Source organism: Tiliqua scincoides, chromosome 12 (assembly GCF_035046505.1).
Source record: "Tiliqua scincoides isolate rTilSci1 chromosome 12, rTilSci1.hap2, whole genome shotgun sequence".
In the NCBI taxonomy this organism is placed as follows: Eukaryota; Metazoa; Chordata; class Lepidosauria; order Squamata; family Scincidae; genus Tiliqua; species Tiliqua scincoides.
Genome location: NC_089832.1, coordinates 7,836,972 through 7,856,231, shown reverse-complemented (window position 1 = coordinate 7,856,231; position 19,260 = coordinate 7,836,972). Strand labels below are relative to the sequence as shown.

At 43.8% G+C, this 19,260-nt stretch overlaps 1 protein-coding gene across 4 annotated transcripts in view; it reads left to right on the top strand.

Moving 5' to 3' along the window:
* The window catches only part of THOC2 (THO complex subunit 2), a 66,857-nt gene that overhangs the window by 34,654 nt on the left and 12,943 nt on the right, over nucleotides 1-19,260 (top strand). For all 4 annotated transcript variants that reach the window (XR_010795005.1, XR_010795006.1, XR_010795007.1 and 1 more), the window contains exons 19-31: nucleotides 1,454-1,550; nucleotides 2,070-2,187; nucleotides 3,172-3,351; nucleotides 5,253-5,417; nucleotides 6,085-6,360; nucleotides 7,827-7,968; nucleotides 9,020-9,177; nucleotides 10,576-10,704; nucleotides 14,044-14,175; nucleotides 14,262-14,446; nucleotides 15,578-15,762; nucleotides 17,650-17,752; nucleotides 18,252-18,688. Coding sequence is in view for 1 of the 4 variants with exons in the window: in XM_066639960.1 (XP_066496057.1) it covers nucleotides 1,454-1,550; nucleotides 2,070-2,187; nucleotides 3,172-3,351; nucleotides 5,253-5,417; nucleotides 6,085-6,360; nucleotides 7,827-7,968; nucleotides 9,020-9,177; nucleotides 10,576-10,704; nucleotides 14,044-14,175; nucleotides 14,262-14,446; nucleotides 15,578-15,762; nucleotides 17,650-17,752; nucleotides 18,252-18,688 (2,307 nt within the window). In the remaining 3 variants the exon portion in view is untranslated. The remainder of the gene's footprint in view (nucleotides 1-1,453; nucleotides 1,551-2,069; nucleotides 2,188-3,171; nucleotides 3,352-5,252; nucleotides 5,418-6,084; nucleotides 6,361-7,826; nucleotides 7,969-9,019; nucleotides 9,178-10,575; nucleotides 10,705-14,043; nucleotides 14,176-14,261; nucleotides 14,447-15,577; nucleotides 15,763-17,649; nucleotides 17,753-18,251; nucleotides 18,689-19,260) is intronic.

Here is a 19,260-nt window from a genome sequence, read left to right as displayed (position 1 = left end):
TGTTGGTACTATTGCTGAGAAGGTCCAAACCTGCTTGCCACTCTTCACACAGCACAGTGGAATGTTGCATTGGGTTGTTTACTTTTGGGCCTGCAAGCCTGTGCTTTGGTACCACCTGTCCTGGTTACCAGTTTGTTTCCAGGCTCAGTTTGAAATGCTGGTTTGAGCTTTAAAGCCCTAAGGACGCAATCCTAACCCCTTTCCACCACTGGTATAGTGGTGCCAATGGGACATGTGCTGCATCCTGCAGTTGGGTGTCACTTATGAAGACCTCCTCAAAGTAAGGGAATGTTTGTTCCCTTACCTCAGAGCTGCATTGCCCTTATATTAGTGCTGGAAAGCATTGACATAAGGAGTTAGGATTACGTCCTAAACTTAAACATAAGAGGATCAGGCCAAAGGCTTGGAGCTGAGCAGACTCTGCTCCATGTTCCCTCACCATTTGAGGGCTGGTTGTGGGTGATACAGGACAGAGCTTTTTGGTTGGTGGAACTCTCTGCCAAGCAGGTCCATTTGGACCCATCTCTATTAATTTTTAATGCCTGGTGAAGATATTTTTATTCTACCAGGTATGTTAGGTTGTTGATCCCTCCCCCAAGTCAATATTTTCCCTTTGCTGCCCATTGTCCTTTTTGATTTGTTGTGCTTCGTTGTTTTCAGTTGCTTTGCTGTTGGATTTGTTTTACTTTTGATGTAATGTTATTTTTGTGTTGGGATTGAAAGGCAGGATAAACTCCCTAACTAACAAATGAACTGCAGTGTTACTGGCAGTGCCTTGGAAGCCACTTTTAATAGCTTCTTTCAGTGTTACCAAAGCCAGAAAGGTTCTAGGAAGTATGTCAGTAGGGCTGTTGATGCGGTTCAGTACCATCTTGATGCTTGTTTGTTGGACAGGAGGGGAGGGCAGATGAAGAAGGAACCAGGGAAAGTATATACAGGTGGTACCTCAGTATCTACTGCTTTGACTTACCACTGATACTAAGGTTCACTTTTAGGTGCCTTGTAACAAGGAAAAAAAGCACAAAAATAAAATTTCCTACCTTTGTGCTGTTAAATATAATTTCTTTCCACTAGATTCCATTTTTCACCCTATCTAGTGGCTGAATGCATAACAGTGTCTATACCAGTGCATTCTGAGGCAATAATAGAGGAGCAAGAAACCTGGAAGCGGGTCTTTAAAGCTATTTTTCCACTGATTTGATATCCATTGAATTTTTTATCCACTAGGGGTTCTGGAACGGAACCTCAATGAGGCATGACCTGCATGGATTAGCTCCCAGAGTGGTTTTTCCAAAAAATGTGCAAAACAGGTTGTAACAATAATGATCTCTTCCTTATAACAAATTAGAAATGTGCAGTTCAGCATGGGTTACAAAATATGTGTATTTAAAAGCTCATTTTTATAGACATCACATTGAGTATGAGCTGACTTTTTCCCCCCAATCTTCTTTAGGCTTAGCTAGTTTCTGTGGTGCTGTTTTTCGAAAATACCCTATAGAGCTTGCTGGTCTGCTCCAGTATGTGGCAAACCAACTCAAGGCTGGGAAAAGGTCAGTAGAGTTTTGTCACTTTGGATTTTTAAAGTGTGTGACTTGTTCTGTCGCTTCAAAGTTTAGTACAGAGCACAAGCTGAAAATGTGCACGGCTGAGTGACCAAATCCAACAACAGGGCTTTGTGACTGTTTCCTGGCTTTGGATTGGGAACTCTGCACAAAGTGCCCTGTTCGACGTGGATCAGATGTCTTCTTCATGAGCAGCCACATTGTACTATGCATCCACTGAATGTTGTACTTGTCAGCACTGGGCATAACCCATCGTGGTCGGCTGTTCAGGGCCATTATCCCAGACATCATGAATTGCTTACAGCACCTTCTTGCTCATTGCTGCATCTGAACTGGAGTCAGCAGTAGTTTGTGCTTTCATCTGTAAGAAATTTCAGGAAAATGTTATATTTGGAACTTCTATTAACTAAACTTAGGAATTATGCGCTGCAAATGACTTGCAATTCAGTGTGCTGCTTGTAATTCAATGAATACATGTGTATTTTTGTTCTTTGTTCTTCTCCATAGCTTTGACCTGCTTATTTTGAAAGAGGTGGTACAAAAAATGGCTGGAATAGAAATCACTGAAGAGATGACAATGGAGCAGCTGGAGGCCATGACTGGTGGAGAGCAGCTAAAAGCAGAGGTATGGTTGTACTTAGAATAAAAGGAAAAATGGATGTGGCAAAAATATAGAACAGGTAGTTTAAAGTGTTTCGCTTGCTGTGATGGGTTGATTGAAGTAGCTGAACAATTGATGACCCTGTACTGAGGAAGGAGAAAGTAGTAATAGCATCTAGCTATTGAAATTGCTTAGTGACAAATAAGGTTTGCATGAATGTATGTGACCAGTGCACATGTAATACTACTGCTCCTTAACCATCATTAAGATCAGGCAGGGGCTTCTGAATGGTCTGTTCCCTGTATTTCCTCCTTGTGGCTATGTCTTACATAGACACTGATTTAACTGTGTCAGTGCTAACTGGTTTTGAAACCTTCACTCTGGTTTCAGATCCTTGTTAAACAGTGAACCCTGGTTAGATCTAAAAGTGGTTAAATTTGAAGTTTGACATAAACACTAACCTTGGTTAAAGCTGGGGTAAGATCTGTGCTGGAGAGAGGCGGGGCAGGGGAAGAGTATACATTCCTGTGGCCATTTGCCACTGTGGCCTTTTCAGCAGAACAAGCTTATTAGCCTTGCAGACAGGAGAATTGTCAAATAGAGCTTTACGTGCTACAGATATTTTAATGATGCACCTTGTTTTTAAACAATGTAATGCCCCAATTGATCAGTTAGTCTTTAAGGTCCCTCAAGGTTCTATGGCTCAGTTTAGGTGAAATGTCAAAGTATAATTTGGCTCTATGACGCTGAACCTGGAATAGAGCTTTCGGTTTGCCCACTCCCTCCATAGCTTATTGGTTTAGATGTAATGGCAATGTCTGCTATTGGCCAAAAACCTTATTTGCCTTGCAAACAAAGGCATCAGTAGCAGATATGAGAATTGTCAAGCAGAGCTTTCGGTGCTACAGATCTCTTAATGGTGTGCTGGAACCAGGCCTTCCAGTAGTTTTTCAATTCTCCCTTCTTGTTGCCAGTTTTGAAACCTGAACTCCTTATTTCTTTGGTCAGGGTGGATATTTTGGTCAGATCAGAAACACTAAGAAGTCTTCTCAGAGATTAAAAGATGCACTTTTGGATCACGATCTTGCCCTTCCACTGTGTCTTCTTATGGCTCAACAGCGCAATGGTGTGATCTTTCAAGAAGGAGGGGAGAAACATTTGAAGCTGGTGGGGAAGCTCTATGATCAGGCAAGTAAAAGCGATCGCAGAACTACATGTATTGAAAACTGAGAAAAAGATGTTTTCCCATATGCATATAATTCACTTGCCATGTAGCTGGTTATGTGGGATTGAAGCTGCTTTTAAAAGTACAGCATGGATATTTTAGACAACATATTTTAAGAAGATCCCTAGTTTGGATATGGGAACAGATAAAATACAAGATAAACTCTTAAATTACCCAGGTGGCTAAAACCGCTTGAAATAGCAACTAATCCGAACTGGATTAAAAAAAGACCAAAATGAACCATACAGCGATTTGTTGAATATCAAAGGAGAGATCTTAAGTAAGTCTGAGTTAGAAGAGAAAGGAATGAAATTGGACTGGTGGAACGAAATGCAAATAAGAACAAGATTACAAGAAGACAAAAAAATAGGTTTTTATGAAGAAGATATAAGTTTTGATAAAATATTTTTGATTGATGAGGGGAAATACATTTTAAAAATGTTCAATTTCCTCCTTGAGATAAGAATGGAGGATTAGGCAGTTAAAGATGCAATGGTGCGCTGGGCAAAAAATTTTGGATATAATATACCGATGGACAGCTGGAAACAAATTTGGAATATAAATATTAAGATACCGTATTTGCCGGCGTATAAGACAACTTTTTTGCCCTGAAAAACATGCCTCCAAGTGGGGGGGTCGTCTTATACGCCCAGTCGTCTTATACGCCGGCAAATGGGCCTCACGACCGGGAAAGCGTAGCTAGGACTGTAGCCGTACTGTGTCACGAGACCGTTAAGCGCGGCCTGAGGCGAGCAAAGGTGGGGAGACCTGAGGAGGGGACTGAGGAGGCGGAGGCGCTGGAGGGTGGGGGAGGGAAGGCGGAGTAACGGTAGCTTGGCCAGGAGAGAGCCGCTGTTCTCGCGCTAGGCACTCAGCTCTCGCGAGACTTCGCGGCTGCTGCCGCGGCTTGGCTCTCCCTGACGCTCTGTGGAGCCGGCGCTATGGCAGGGCTGAGGGGACTCCTAGGGTGGCGACGGTGTCGGCGCCTGCTCAGGGACCGCGGCGGCGGCAGCAACCCGGAGCTGGCTCCCGGCAGGCGGCTGTGGGACGTCAGTGCTGGTCCCAGCAGTGGCGGGCTGAGCGCCTTGGCGGCGGGGGCTGCCGGCGGCGCGATCGCCTGGTTCTTCTGCCAGCGCTTCTACGACACAAAATATTCCCCTTAAATGTGACATCAGAAATTAAAGACCAATATAAGAAATATCTTATTGTACATATTACTACAGCGGCAAGAATATTGTTTGCGCAAAATTGGAAATCTACAGACATTCCAACTAGAGCAAATTTAATAGGCAAAATTTATGAAATAGCAGAAATGGAAGTTTTAACAGAAAGAATGAAAGAGAGATTTAGGTAGAGTAAGAGAATATTGGAAACCTTTTTATGACTGGATAATTTTAGTTAAACAATATTGAGTGTTTAGATAAATCCAAATTTTTATACTGACGGATATGATAGCTTTTGTATTGTTGACTATTGTGCCTTTTTCAGTCGTTTGATTGCTTTTTTGGAATAATGCATGTTGTAATGTATGGCCAATACCCTCATGTGTAATCTGTGTAGTACAGGTTAACCCATTAACCCATTTTCCTCACCTGTATCTGTAATAAATAAATAAAATACTAATTAAAAAGAAGAAGCTGCTTTTAAAAGTCAGAACACCAATATTATGTACCAAAGTATCCATATTTATTAAAATATTTTATATCCTGTCCAAGGTGGCTTAATTTTTTGCAGAACAATAGACTCTTATCAGGAGTGTCCTTATCAAATGGTAATGATTCCCCAAATCTCATTTTGAATTCATTTTTGTCACCTGAAAAGTATCTACTTGACTCGTCGTTTCTCTTTTATTTTTCCATTTCAGTGCCACGACACTCTGGTGCAGTTCGGTGGGTTTTTAGCATCCAACTTAAGCACCGAGGATTATATTAAGCGAGTGCCTTCTATTGATGTTCTCTGTAATGAGTTTCACACCCCTCACGATGCTGCATTTTTTCTTTCAAGGCCAATGTATGCACATCATATTTCAGTGAGTAATAACATTCACCTGGCCTGTGTTCCAGGTATGAAGCACAGACTGTTTGGATTGAAAACTTAAGGGTGCAATCCTAACCTTGTGTAGGCTGGCGCAAGCCGTAAAGCATGTTTGTGCCTCATTGGGAGCAAGCTGCACCAGCGCACGGAGGTAGCATCCAGCCTCCATTGTGGCTTGCATCAAAACAGTTGTATTGGCTGAGATCCGGGCAGGGAGAGGGCAGGTGGAGGGCATTCCAGGGGGCGGACAGGGGGCGGGCGGCAGGGCTGGGATCTCGCAGTTATGCCAGATCCCAACCCTGTTCCCCGAGCAGTGTGGAGCAGCTTCAAACTGCTCTGATCGCCTCAGAGTTGTGCCACCTCCTGAGGTGACACAGATCTGAGGAGACCCATTGGGGCTGTGGTGGCTTACCCAGGAGTAAGGGGAAGAGAGCCAATTCTGGCCCCAGTCTTGCACTGGATATAGCGCAGGTGCTGGCCTGCCTGTTATAGCACAAGATAGGATTGTGCTGCGCATCTGTCATTCTCTAATTTCTTCTCGCTGAGATTAGCAAAATTATGTTTAATAGACTGGCATTGTTCAGACATCATGCCGGCTTCATTCTTTGGGTTTTTATCCTAAAATAATAGTGTTTGTGTTTGGCTTTGTGTTTTTTAATCAGTCAAAATACGATGAGCTGAAAAAAGCTGAGAAAGGGAACAAGCAGCAGCAAAAAGTTCACAAGTACATTACGTCGTGTGAGATTGTGATGGCTCCTGTTCACGATGCAGTCATCTCCTTGCACCTCCCTAAGGTCTGGGATGATATCAGTCCACAGTTCTATGCCACGTTCTGGTCCCTGACAATGTATGACCTTGCTGTGCCCCACAGCAGCTATGAACGTGAAGTGAACAAACTGAAGGTCCAGATGAAAGCAATTGATGACAATCAGGAAATGGTACGTATTACACTTCAAAGAGATGTGGATGTTTTAACCGTCTTCCTCTTTTTTTCATCATATCAATCTGTTACTGGGGTTCAGAGGACCCCCATTTAAAGTCTCGGCTGGTAATAGATAATTGACTTCACATTGACTCCAATTTCACAAACCAACCGTAACAGATTATTACTGGTACCACATTTCAGTAATGTAATCTCACACAAAAGCAATGGGGTATATTAGATCTTGTGTTTTAAAAACATACATTACAACAGTGATATTTTTTTCAAATAACAGTGCAAATTTGGGCAGTTAAAAATTAAGTTTTGCTGTGTTGCTCTTAGGTCACGTAAACGTTTGAGCAATAAAGTGGCAAGGTTAAATAATAGGTTGGGAGAGATCATTGCATCTCATTGGGCAGCTACCGCCCGCCTTAAGCTGGGCAGTTCCAAGCCAGTAAGGTGTTGCCTCGCCACGGTCCGTTAGACACTTGGCCAACAGACTGAGGCAAAGAAGGAAGGCCCATAGACCAGGGACAGACTGCACTTGCTCCCAGTGTGGAAGGGATTGTCACTCCCGAATCGGCCTTTTCAGCCACACTAGACGCTGTTCCAGAACCACCATTCAGAGCACGATACCATAGTCTTTCGAGACTGAAGGTTGCCAACTAAAAAAAAAAGTAATAGCATATTCTGTTATGGAGTCTTTGCTGCCCTGCTGTTCCTAGTGAATAAGATATGTCTTCTAAAGGCATTGAACTTTCTCATGAGGCTCCTTTGCTAGCAGAAGCGATGACATTCGGTAGATTTGTAAGGAATGTAAGTATTGGGTTGAATTCAAAGTTGTATATTTAAGTTTTTACCCTACTGTTGGACTCAAAAGCCCTCAAGGTGGCTTCAGAAGAGAATAAATTGCATCAAATAAAAATACTCCCTGCTTTGCTCCTCTGCTGGATTCTTGGAAACCAGTTGACGACTGGTCTCAGCGAAGCTGATGGCTGTGTGGGGATGGAGGCTGGCTTTCTGTCTCCTCCCTTGGCTGTCAGTGCACTAAATACTATTAAAATCGTTGGACCAAACTATTTGTGACTATCTTAGGACATTAGTTCAGTGAGTCTTGGACATGACTAATTCTCTTTGGATACAGCCTGTTGGGCATATTCCATCAGGAGGTGATCTTCCACGAGTCCCATTCATTTTGAATGAAGCAGGCTTTCTCAGTATTGTACCCCCAAATTGCTTTTGCAGTTATGGAGTATGGAATGTTAGTGGTTGAATAAAGCATCAATTCAGCTTATGTTCTCATTTGCTAGTGCATATTTCTTCTGCCTTTAAATATGTAAGGAAGGCATTTTCAGATCTCTGTAGGAGACCAACTTCTGAAGCTCCTAATGAGGGCAGAGTTTCTTATAAGCCCTATAGGATAGTATGCTGAATATCAAATTCAAATGTTGTGTGTATGTGTTTAAATGTTTTTCATGCTAGCCTCCAAATAAAAAGAAGAAAGAAAAAGAACGCTGCACGGCCCTCCAGGACAAGCTTCTTGAGGAGGAGAAAAAACAGTCGGAGCATGTGCAAAGGGTGCTACAAAGGCTGAAGCTGGAAAAGGACAATTGGCTTCTTGCAAGTAAGTAGAGACTTTTTCACTGTTGCACCTGCTGATTAATAAAATTACAGCATACTAACCTCCAAAGGCATTTCTGTAAACATTTAATTTTTCTATTCCAATTCATCATTACACATTGCCTCTTCATATGCCAAAATGAAAGCCTTCCAGTTATAGCTTCCTTAAGATACAACTGAAAGTGCTGGGTTCAGATGAAATGGCAGTCTATGGGGTTGCAGCAATGGCTAAACAACGTTGAAATGAAATGAGATAAGTTAATCGTGACTAGTTCAAAAGCCCAATGCTGTGGTGCCTGCTGCTGGCGCTGGCAGTGAGTGTCACAAAAGTACCATAAGGCACCTTGCCACTGGGCCTTCATGCTGGTAGGATTGCAAAAGATGAGCACCTGATAAGTATCCCTGCCAGTCATTGGGGAAGCTTCTCTGGGCGTGGGGAAGGCAGGAAGGAGTGGAACTGTGCGGAGGGAGGGTTGGCTAGAAGGCGGATCAGGCCTGGGAGGGTGACAGAAGCTGCTGCTGAATTCAATGCCCTTCCCAACCTTGCGGAGACCAGTACAGGTGTCCTTGGTTCTGTGCTAGCTAAAGAGCTGGTTCAGCTCTGAGGAGACCCATTGAGGCCAACAGAGTTCTACACAGGGTAAGGGAACCAAGGTTTCTTACCCCAAGGAGTCCTCCAGCAGCTGCTCTGGCCCTGCAGGATACAGTGGCAGCCATTTTGGCACTGCTGTACCACACAGTGCCGGGGCAGCAAAGGATTAGGCTACCCGACCAATGGGATTTAGGAAGACTTGCATTTTTGGAATACAACCTTATTCTAAGATTTGTGCAAATCGTAATCTACCCACAAACTAGTATTGCAAACTGCATTCAAACCGTGGTTTAGTGTATGTCTGAATAGCTCCCTGATGTCTCTATTTTGTCTCTAGATTATTTTAGAATATTTGTCTCTAGATTAATTTATGACAGAATATTAGATGACTGTAAAATGGACATGCTGGTGACATCATGGTAACCTTTAATAAACTATATTTATAAATATATGTATCTTACAGAGTCCACGAAAAATGAGACCATAACAAAATTTCTGCAGTTATGTATATTTCCTCGATGCATTTTTTCTGCCATTGATGCTGTTTACTGTGCCCGCTTTGTGGAACTGGTGCATCAACAAAAAACACCAAATTTTTCCACGCTTCTTTGCTATGATAGAGTAAGTAGTTTTGGGTTATGCTGGGATCTACATAATGGTTCATCCTTTCTGCCAGAGAAAGATATTCCAGAAGCTGCAGTTTGATCATGTGGGCTCATTTTCCAGTTAATAGAATACTTATTTATTGTTAAGCTGTGCGTTCATAAAACTAACAATGATGGCTCACTACCACAGGTTTGCAATCATACATAAGGGGGACGAAAGACAGTGGAGGAAAAGATGTTTCAAACTAAATTGCAGCAAGCTAGGGAACTTCTTGGAGGAAAAGTATGTTTTGGGATAGTTTCCAAGAGTGGGAGGGACTGGATCACAGAACTGCCTGGAGGCACTGAATTCCAGAGATAAGGTGCTGCCAAAGGCAATGGACAAAGAAGATAGACAACATATGTAATCGTAAATCAAGCAAAGTTATTGATGTTTAAACAGTATAGAATTCTTAGCGGGCTTGTAAAGAGAACTTAGAGAAGAAAGATTTAAAAAGAGCAATAGAAGGGGAAAATAAATGGTGGAATTTGAAAAAGGGATGAAGTTAACAGGCTTGCTGTTATGATAGTGGTTTGGAAATGGCCTTGGTTTTGAACAAAAGAGAGACAACTTTGCTGTGTCCCCAAGTTCCTGGAGGGCCCATCAAGTTGGATGAAAAAATTAGGTAATTGTGATAGTGTAGCTTTGGGGATAAGAATAGGCACTCAGTTTGACTGTACTTGTCGTAAGAGGTGACTAAACAGCCCCCGGGTAGATGGGATTCGTTAGCCTGGGAAGGCAACTCATCTGAGAGAAGGAAAACTCTGATCCCAAACCTCCATTGCCTTGTGGCTACATCTAGTTATAGAAGAGGCTTCAGGAGTCAACCTTGAGGTAAAATCCGGAGCTGGAGTCCCTGAGGCAGTTCATGACTGAACACAGTCACGTTCTGGAAACTCCTGCGACGCTACTGGAACCAACCGTATTGGCTTCTGCCTTTCCATTGGCCCATTTTAGTGACGTGGGGAGGCGGGATTTGCTACATGGGTAACAGCCTGTCCTCCATACCTACTTTACCCAGACTTCGCGCACTGGAGAGGACACTGTTCCAGAACCACCCTTCAGAGTGGTCCATACCATAGTCTTCCGAGACTGAAGGATGCCAACATGGAGCCTTATAAGATAGTAGTATTTCAGTCTGTTTGGGGGCTTATACAATCACCAATACCTTCTGTAATCTCAAGGCCATTTGTCATCACCTTCAACTACCATAGGAAAGTGAACTCCTCATCAGAGGGGAGCTTCTAAATTTTCTTTGCAAGATGTGTGGAATTAATCCAACCATAAGTGTTACATATGTGTGAAAATGATCTTTAGTTCATACTGCATTTTTACTGCGCGTCTTTTTTTTTTTTTTGGTCAAATTTCCCACAGGTATTCTCTGATATAATCTATACAGTAGCAAGCTGTACTGAAAATGAAGCTAGTCGGTATGGCAGGTTTCTATGCTGTATGCTAGACACTGTAACCCGGTGGCACAGCGACAGAGCCATATATGAAAAGGTATGTAAAATAATAATAATAATAAACTTTATTTATATCCCGCCCTTCTCCCCAAAGGGACCCAGGGCGGCTCACAACAGATTAAAAACAGATTAAAAACATAATTTAACCACAAATAAAAACATATTAAAAACACATTAACATATACCCATAAAAACCATAGTCAGATAAAAAGTCAGATAAAACGAGCAAAACGTAGCAAATCAGAGGAATCAGGCCTGTAAAAATACTAAAAGATACAGAAAAGATGTTTAAAATGGCCATGCACTCAGAAGGCTTCTTTAAACAAAAATGTCTTCAGGCCTCGCCGAAAAGTCTCAAGAGAAGGAGCCATTCTCAAGTCAAGGGGAAGGGAGTCCCATAATGTTGGTGCCACTACTGAGAAGGCCCTATTTCTTGCCGCCGCCCCACGTACCTCCTTAGGCAGCAGCACTTGTAAAAAGGCCTTCTCTGATGACCTAAGAGGACGAGCCGGATTGTACGGAAGTAGGCGATCTCTGAGATACCCTGGCCCAGAGCAGTATAGGGCTTTAAAGGTCAAAACCAGCACCTTGAATTGGACCCGGAAACGAGTGGGCAGCCAATGCAGCCCCCGGAGAAGCGGGCTGACAGAGTCAAACCACCTAGCTCCAGTGACCACACGGGCCGCCGCATTCTGCACTAATTGCAGTTTCCGAATCATCTTCAGGGGCAGCCCCACATAAAGCGCGTTACAATAATCTAACCTCGATGTCACCGTGGCATGGATCACCGTGGCCAGGTCTGCACGATCCAAGTACAGCCGCAGCTGGCGCACCAGCCAAAGCTGAGCGAAGGCCCCCCTAGCCACAGCTGCCACCTGGTAATCCAGGAGCAGCTGCAAATCCAGGTGAACCCCCAAGCTGCGGACCTGCTCCTTCAGAGGGAGTGCAACCCCATTCAGAGCAAGCCGATAGTCCAGTACCTGCATCGAGGATTTCCGAACCAGGAGAGCCTCTGTCTTATCTGGATTTAATTTCAGCTTATTAGCCCCCATCCAGATCCTCACTGCTTCCAGACAGCGCTCCAGGCCCTCAACTGCCACCCTGGAGTATGGAGGAAAGGAGAGATAGAGCTTGGTGTCATCAGCATATTGATGACACCCCACTCCAAACCCCCGGATGACCTCTCCCAGCGGTTTCAAGTAGGTATTAAATAGCATGGGGGACAGAATTGAACCCTGTGGCACCCCACACCTCAAAGGCCAGGGTGTTGAACAGGCATCCCCCAGCACCACCATCTGGGACCGACCCTCCAAGTAGGAGCGGAACCACCGCAAAACAGTGCCTCCAACTCGGCCAATCGGCCCAGAAGGATACCATGGTCGATGGTATCGAATGCCGCTGAGAGGTCCAGCAGGACCAACAGGGACACACTCCCCCTGTCCAGTCCCCGGCGTAGGTCATCCACCAAGAGACCAAGGCAGTTTCCGTCCCAAAGCCCGGCCTGAAGCCAGATTGAAAAGGATCCAGATAATCCGTTTCATTCAAGACCCTCTGGAGTTGGGCCTCCACCACCCGCTCAATTACCTTGCCCAGAAACGGGATGTTGGAGACTGGCCGGTAGTTATCCAACACCGTGGAATCCAGGGAGGGCTTCTTCAGGAGGGGGCAAACCACCGCCCGTTTCAAAGCGAGTGGCAACGTCCCCTCCCCCAAGGAAGAATTAACCACCCTCCCCGTCCACTCAGCCAGTCCACCCCGGGCAGCTCTTATCAGCCAAGCTGGGCAAGGGTCAAACAGGCAGGCAGACGGCCTCACACTCCACATCCTCAGGCTGTACAAGCTGAAAAGAATCCCACAACACTGGACAAGCAGTTGCCAGGGGGACATCGTCAGACATTGTCAATGTGGCATTCAAGTTGCGACGAATACGATCGATTTTATCTGCAAAGTGTTGCGCAAACCCATCACAGCGGCTGACCGTGTATTCCTCCTGGTCCACTAGAGGGGCCTGATGAAGGAGGCCCCGCACCACACGGAACAGCTCTACTGCTCTGCAATGGTAGCAGAGAAGAACGATCTCTTCGCTGCTACCACTGCCACGGAGTAGGCTCTATAATGAGATCTACTCCGTGTCCGATCGGATTCATCGCGAGATTTCTGCCACCGTCGCTCTAGCCGTCTGCCCTGCCGCTTCATCATTCGCAGCTCCTCAGTAAACCAAGGAGCCGCTCTGAGTCTGCGACGTGGCAGAGGTCGCTTCGGAGCAATCTCATCCACTGCCCTGGTCATTTCCCCATTCCAGAGGTCAACCAGGGCCTCAGATGAGGCGCCAGTCTTGGCAGTGGGAAAATCCCCCAGAGCCCTCAGGAAACCTACAGGATCCATTAGCCTCCGGGGGCGGACCATAGAAAACGGGCCTCCGCCTCTGCGGAGGAAGGAAGTCGCAACAAGCCTAAACTAAGTAGAATGCCATTTCAGAAGCCTCACTCTTTAAGTAATGGGTATGTCAAAGAAGCACCCGTTGGTGCAAGAAATGGAAACTTGGTGACCCCAGGCAATAGCAGCTTTATTCTGCTCACACTGACAACTTGAACCCAGCTTTAGCAGTCTGTTCCAGGCACAGCAGTCACCTGAAATGCTTTTTGCGCTTGTATCAGTGGCAATAGTTGATTTGCACACATGTTCTTTTGTGCCTCTGAATAAACTCCTTCAGCTGTAGTGGGCACGGTTTGCTTGATGCCATAAAGCTGTTCGTTCAGTGTTTGTATAATGCTTGCACAGCTTGTAAAACTTTTGCACCATATTGATTATTTGTTTCCAGATAGTTTAAATTTTAGGTCCTAATCTAGGAGATGTCTTATGTTTAATAGGACCAACTTTATCCACAAGATGTTTCAGTTGAAACCGTCTTTGCTTTTTGCACCCTTAATTGTACCTATGTGTGCCGCTCTCTGTAGGCTCCTAAGTATTTATATATAGCAGGGCCCTCGGTATCTGTGGGGGAATCCGTTCCTGGAACCCTGTGGATTCCAAAACCCATGGATAATGGCACCTATGGGTTCCGACCCACGGGGCCTCCGAACGTGACCTGAACCTCGTTCCAATCATGTCTGGAGCTATTCTGAGGCTTGCAAAGGCTAAAAAGAGTTTTTAGCGAAAACTCTTCTGGGCTGCATTCTGAGATCTGCAATGGCTGCATGCAGTAGTGCAGCTCCAGTTGCGTCGAGGAGGTCTTCAGTTGGTCCATCATGGGTTTGGAACCCGCGGATCATGGAATCCACAGGTTTCAAATTCATGGATATGGAGGGCCCACTATAGTTAACTTCTTTCACCCTGACCTGCTTCTTGGATAAGGATTTTCTTTCTCTTTTTGCAGGAATGTGGCAGCTATCCAGGCTTCCTCACTATATTACGTGCAACTGGTTTTGATGGTGGGAACAAAGCTGACCAGTTGGATTATGAAAATTTCCGGCATGTGGTCCACAAGTGGCACTATAAGTTAACTAAGGTAAGGGAGGAACATTTACCAAGGTGTGCAGTCCTGTGCAGTATTGCTGGTAGCCTCTTGACCACAGGTTTTCCTGTTCACTTTAGGCATCTGTCCATTGCCTCGAAACGGGTGAATATACACACATCAGAAATATCCTGATTGTGCTGACCAAAATCTTGCCATGGTATCCCAAAGTTGTGAACCTCGGACAAGCCCTGGAAAAAAGAGTTCATAAGATCTGCCAGGAAGAGAAAGAGAAGAGACCTGATCTATATGCATTAGCTATGGGGTAACAAAACCTTTCTTTAAAGGCATGGCTTAAATAGTACAAGAAACCACTCCAGAGTCCTGAAGCATTTTGTTTTAGGCTTGCTTTTTGCTCTAGGTTGACTTTTCCATGTCTCAGAAGATTGTGAATCATCTGTCTAGAGAGTGGTGAGAGTGTAGTTGTGAATGTTTATTGCAAGTAGTGTGCACACACATGAGGAACCCGAGAACTCTACCTTCCTCAAAGGTTTCTATAAACTTGGATAGAGTGTGTTAAGGTTTTAACAAATGAATGAGATGAAGAAATACTGTGAAACTATAGTATTCAAATAGGATAGAATTGGCTTGGCTCACATGTCATGGTTAGCATTGTTTCAACTAGAACGAAGGATCCATTGGCTTTCACTTTTTATCCTCCTCCTTCCTCTTGCATGCAAGGAAGGGACAACTTTTTGCCTTCAAGAACACACTGTGCTTCCCTGTGATGTACAAACCCTGGAATCTCTGGGATGAGTAACTAACCATAGTTGGAAGAAACCAGGATTTCAAACCAGGATCAAACTGTGGTTTGATATATTGGTTTATTATAACTATAGTAAGCAAGCCACAGTTACCTGTGTCCATACCTAATACAGAACTGTGGTTTGTCTTTAAAGCAAAAGCTTTCACTGCTCTCTCACCGAGGAGAGTTGGGGAGGGAGCTCACAATTCTTCAGTTCAGTCATGAGTACTAAAACACGGTTGTCTAAACCCGCCCGTGTTCACCCAGATTTTAAACTTGTCGTTTATGTTTATAAATCACAAGTGTATTCATTTTGTGTTGAATTCTTGTAAGTGCTCATCTCCCTTCTATATTCCAGAAAAACCTTTTGAAGGCTAGTTAACCTGCTGTTAACAGTGCCAGTGATTTGCTTGATAATTTTTTTGAAGAAGAGGGGGAAAAGGTGTGTTTGGTGGCAAACATTTTGAGGATTAAGGTCTTATAAGTAAGTGATTTAGAGAGAGTTGTTTGATTCTACAAAAATGCAATCAAGTATTGTGTGCAACTTGGGTGGGAAAGTCGTAAACTCTCATATCTTCCCCAGCAGCTATTCAAGTTCATCTCTTGCTTCTTATTTGTTTTTGCATATTTAACACTTTATGCGACTTTCAGCTACTCTGGACAGTTGAAAAGTAGAAAACATTTCATGGTCCCTGAAAATGATTTCCACCACAAGGACCCACCCACCAGGAACGCGGTACCTACAACAGCACAGAACGGGCCGGGTGGAGCTGGGCTGCCTCCTTCGCTCACAATCAATGCAGCTAAACTGGAAGAAAGCACTACTGAGGAGACTGGTATGCTAGTGAAACAAGTCCTTGTATGTATGGAAAATACCAATGTCATTTTCCCCATAATTGTAAAGAAACCATAAGGCCAGTTCTTACATGCCTTACATGGCTAAGAGACTGAGAGTGCAGTCCTAACCCTGCCAGGCCACGTGACTTGCGCTGAGTCCAATGCAGCTTAGGAGGCTGCTGGTCTCAGGATAAGGGTATATTTTTTTTCCCTTGGCAGCTGTTTAGCTGGTGCAAATCCAAGCAGCCTGTGTAGCTGTCTGGCACAGGAGTAAGGGTACAATGTGTGCTGCGGCTGCTGATCCCACCACCCTGACAAGACTGATTACTTTCTCATTTCTCCATAAATGCCCCCTCCCCACACCTGGAACACCCTCCTGCCACCCTTTCCTGTGCCACCCTGCATAATCCTTCCTGTGCCACCCTGCGTAATCCTGCCTGCACACATCCAGCACACATCCTTATGCTGGCGCTGCCCACTCTCAGCAGGTTTGCGACACTCGAGAGCTGGCGCCAGCACAAGTCAACATGAAGATTGGGCTGTCAGCTACTCATCAAGGCTTCCCCCATTCAAATTTCTGCCACAGACTTTTCTGCCACAAACTTATTAGATGGCCTTCTTAAGCCTCTCCCTCTCAGCATCAACTCTCCAGCTCTAAGTGAGAATAACTAATACATAAATATGTACATAAGGCTATGTACATAGCCTTACAGGGTTGTTGTAAACATTTTATCAAGATAGTACACATGAAGCACTTTCCATGCTTGGAAGGCACTATGCAAATGCTCATTATAGTGATGATGTACATCTCTGACTTGCAGCTCTTTTGGTCCTTTTTGTTTATTGGCCTTGGTTCTTGGTATTTTTACTTGTGTATTTTCTGCATGTTTGGTTTAAAAAAAAATTATTTTCAGTACTTGCTTTTGAACCTATATGGTTAACTGCTCTGGTGGTCACTTTGAGATCAGACTATTTAGAATAAAAACATGTTCAGTAAATACAGTGGGTGAGCAGACTCCATGGAAATCTTTGTGTTTGAAGTGACTCGAGGCAATAACCTATGGCTCAGTCACATGTATAAGTTATCACTAGATACTCTAGTCCTTAAGTTAAACGCATACATGTGTGAATTAGCCACAAGAGTTGGCGTAGTTTAGTGTGAACAGGGAGGACAAGATGCACAACTGGTAAATATGCAGTATGTGTTAATAAGTAAAAATACTGACCTCTGGGTTATGACGTACATCAAGAACCAAACACATTACGTAACATATAGGTTGTCCTTGTGCTTTCATTTTTGAAAATTATTATTGAAATAGCAGCCGTGTAGGGGCCTGGTAAAGACTGTGTGATGTGGGTCGGGCTTAAACATTTTCCACTTGTATTGAAGTCACAAAGAAAATCCCTTCCCTAAAGTTGCCCTTTGTCCATTGGCATCAGTAGCAGCTTCCCTCCCAGGGAAACAGCTTACAGCATGAGGAAAAATGAATGTGTTGAGATTGTTGTACTCAACACAACAATCTCAAGTGTAACCCTTTCATCTTCACACACAAGATGAAAGGGTTAAGCCTTCCCTTGCTTCCCTCCCACACATGGCAACTGTGGAAGTAAAAGCACAGACTGTGCATTTAATATAACGTATAGCTTGCTATTCTGTGTCTGTAATGGTAGTTTCTGCATATAACTGGATAAATTTGCTGAGGTTAGTCTGATGAATACCTCCATTGTACATTTTTCATTATTGGTAATTGCCTACTTTGATAAATGGACCCTGTTGAGTAAAATAAATGTGATTTACTTGGACATTTAAACGGAACTATAGTTGGTCTTTTTGTCTTATATGGCACCAACCAATGTCAGCATTGCTGCTTCTTCTTTTCAAATAGATAAATTAAAGGAGAAATCTCAGGGTGCTGTAAAGGTGATCAATAAAGCTGCCAATGCCACACCAAAGGTGACCACGAGCAATGGAAACAGTGCTTCTAACAGGTGAGTTGCTTCTTCTGTTCTCTTTAGAATGCAGATTATTTTGATAAAGAACCCACTTTATAATAATATATAATAGGTATAATAATCCCACTGTCGATTGGATCAGTGGGAATCTGAAACGATTCTTTTTGGCAGCCACTACTCTAAGCAAACTGTATATGGCATGAGACACCTTTGACTCTTAAGCATGAGGAACCAGCTCCAGAATGTCAGAAAGTAGTTGCAGATAGCATTCTGTTGATTGTCACTCCTGGCCAGGAGTAAGTAAATATTGCTAATCCCTATTTTATTCTGAATTGAGAGCAGAGGATAGTGCTGCTCAAGTGCACTCCTTCTGCCCCAAAGATGCGCCATTCCCAAGAAACATTCAGTGTTCATCACTACTCTTCTATCTGATTTTGAGTGGCATCTCTCATGGTTCTTAATATTTCAGGATCCCCAGATTTTGAAATTTGAAAACAGTGTTGGCATTTTAATATTTAGTTCACTTTTTCTGCAGCAAAGTTATTAAAGAGAAAGATGACAAAGAAAAATGTGGGAAGGAAAAAGATAAGGAGAAGAAAGAGAAGACTCCAGCTGCCACTCCAGAGGCCAAAGCACTTGGAAAGGATGGGAAAGAGAAACCAAAGGAAGAGCGGGCAAACAAAGAAGACAAGGCAAGAGACATCAAGGAAAAAACTCCTAAATCTGAAAAAGAGAAGGAGAAAGCTAAGAGAGAAGAGAAATCCTCAAAAGAAGACAAGTCCAAGGTTATTGTGACCAACGCTGAATCAAAGCTGGCTGCAGAAAAGGAAAGAGAAAAGGAGCCATCAAGAGAGAGAGATGTAACCAAGGATGTGAAATCCAAGGATAACCTTAGAGGAGGAGAGAAGATGCCAATTGCTGGGTCCTTGAAGTCACCTGTTTCCCGATCAGAAGCATCTGATTCTGAAAGGGGTATGGTTTCCTTTTCCATTTTGTTTTAAAAAGAGGGCCTAGTAGTTTATACCATAGTGGTAGGGCCATTTTATTTTTGTGAAACAGTATGCCTAGTCATCTTAAGCCGGCTAGCATGCCTAGCTAGCTCACATAATTAACTTGTTTCTTGAGACTGTTCAGAAGGTTTTCAGTCTAGAGAAACGGCACATGTTTGTAAAATCATGCATGGGATGGATAAAGATGTTCTTTCCCCTCTCACACAGCACAGAACCACAGGACATCCACAAAAACTGAGTGTCAGATGAGTTAGAACAGACAAAAGAAAATATTTCTTTACCCAGCATATAATTAGTCTGTGGAACCCCTTGCCAAAGGATGTGGTGATGGCACCTCACTTAGATGCCTTTCAAAGGGGATTGGACAGATTGATAGAGGAAAAGCCCATCACAGGTTACAAACCATGATGAGTATATGTAACCCTCCCTGGTTTTAGAAGTAGACTGTCTCTGAATTCCAGATGCAAGGGAATGGCAACAGGATATCTTGTCTTGAGTGCTCCTTGAGCCATCTGGTGGGCCACAGTAAGATAC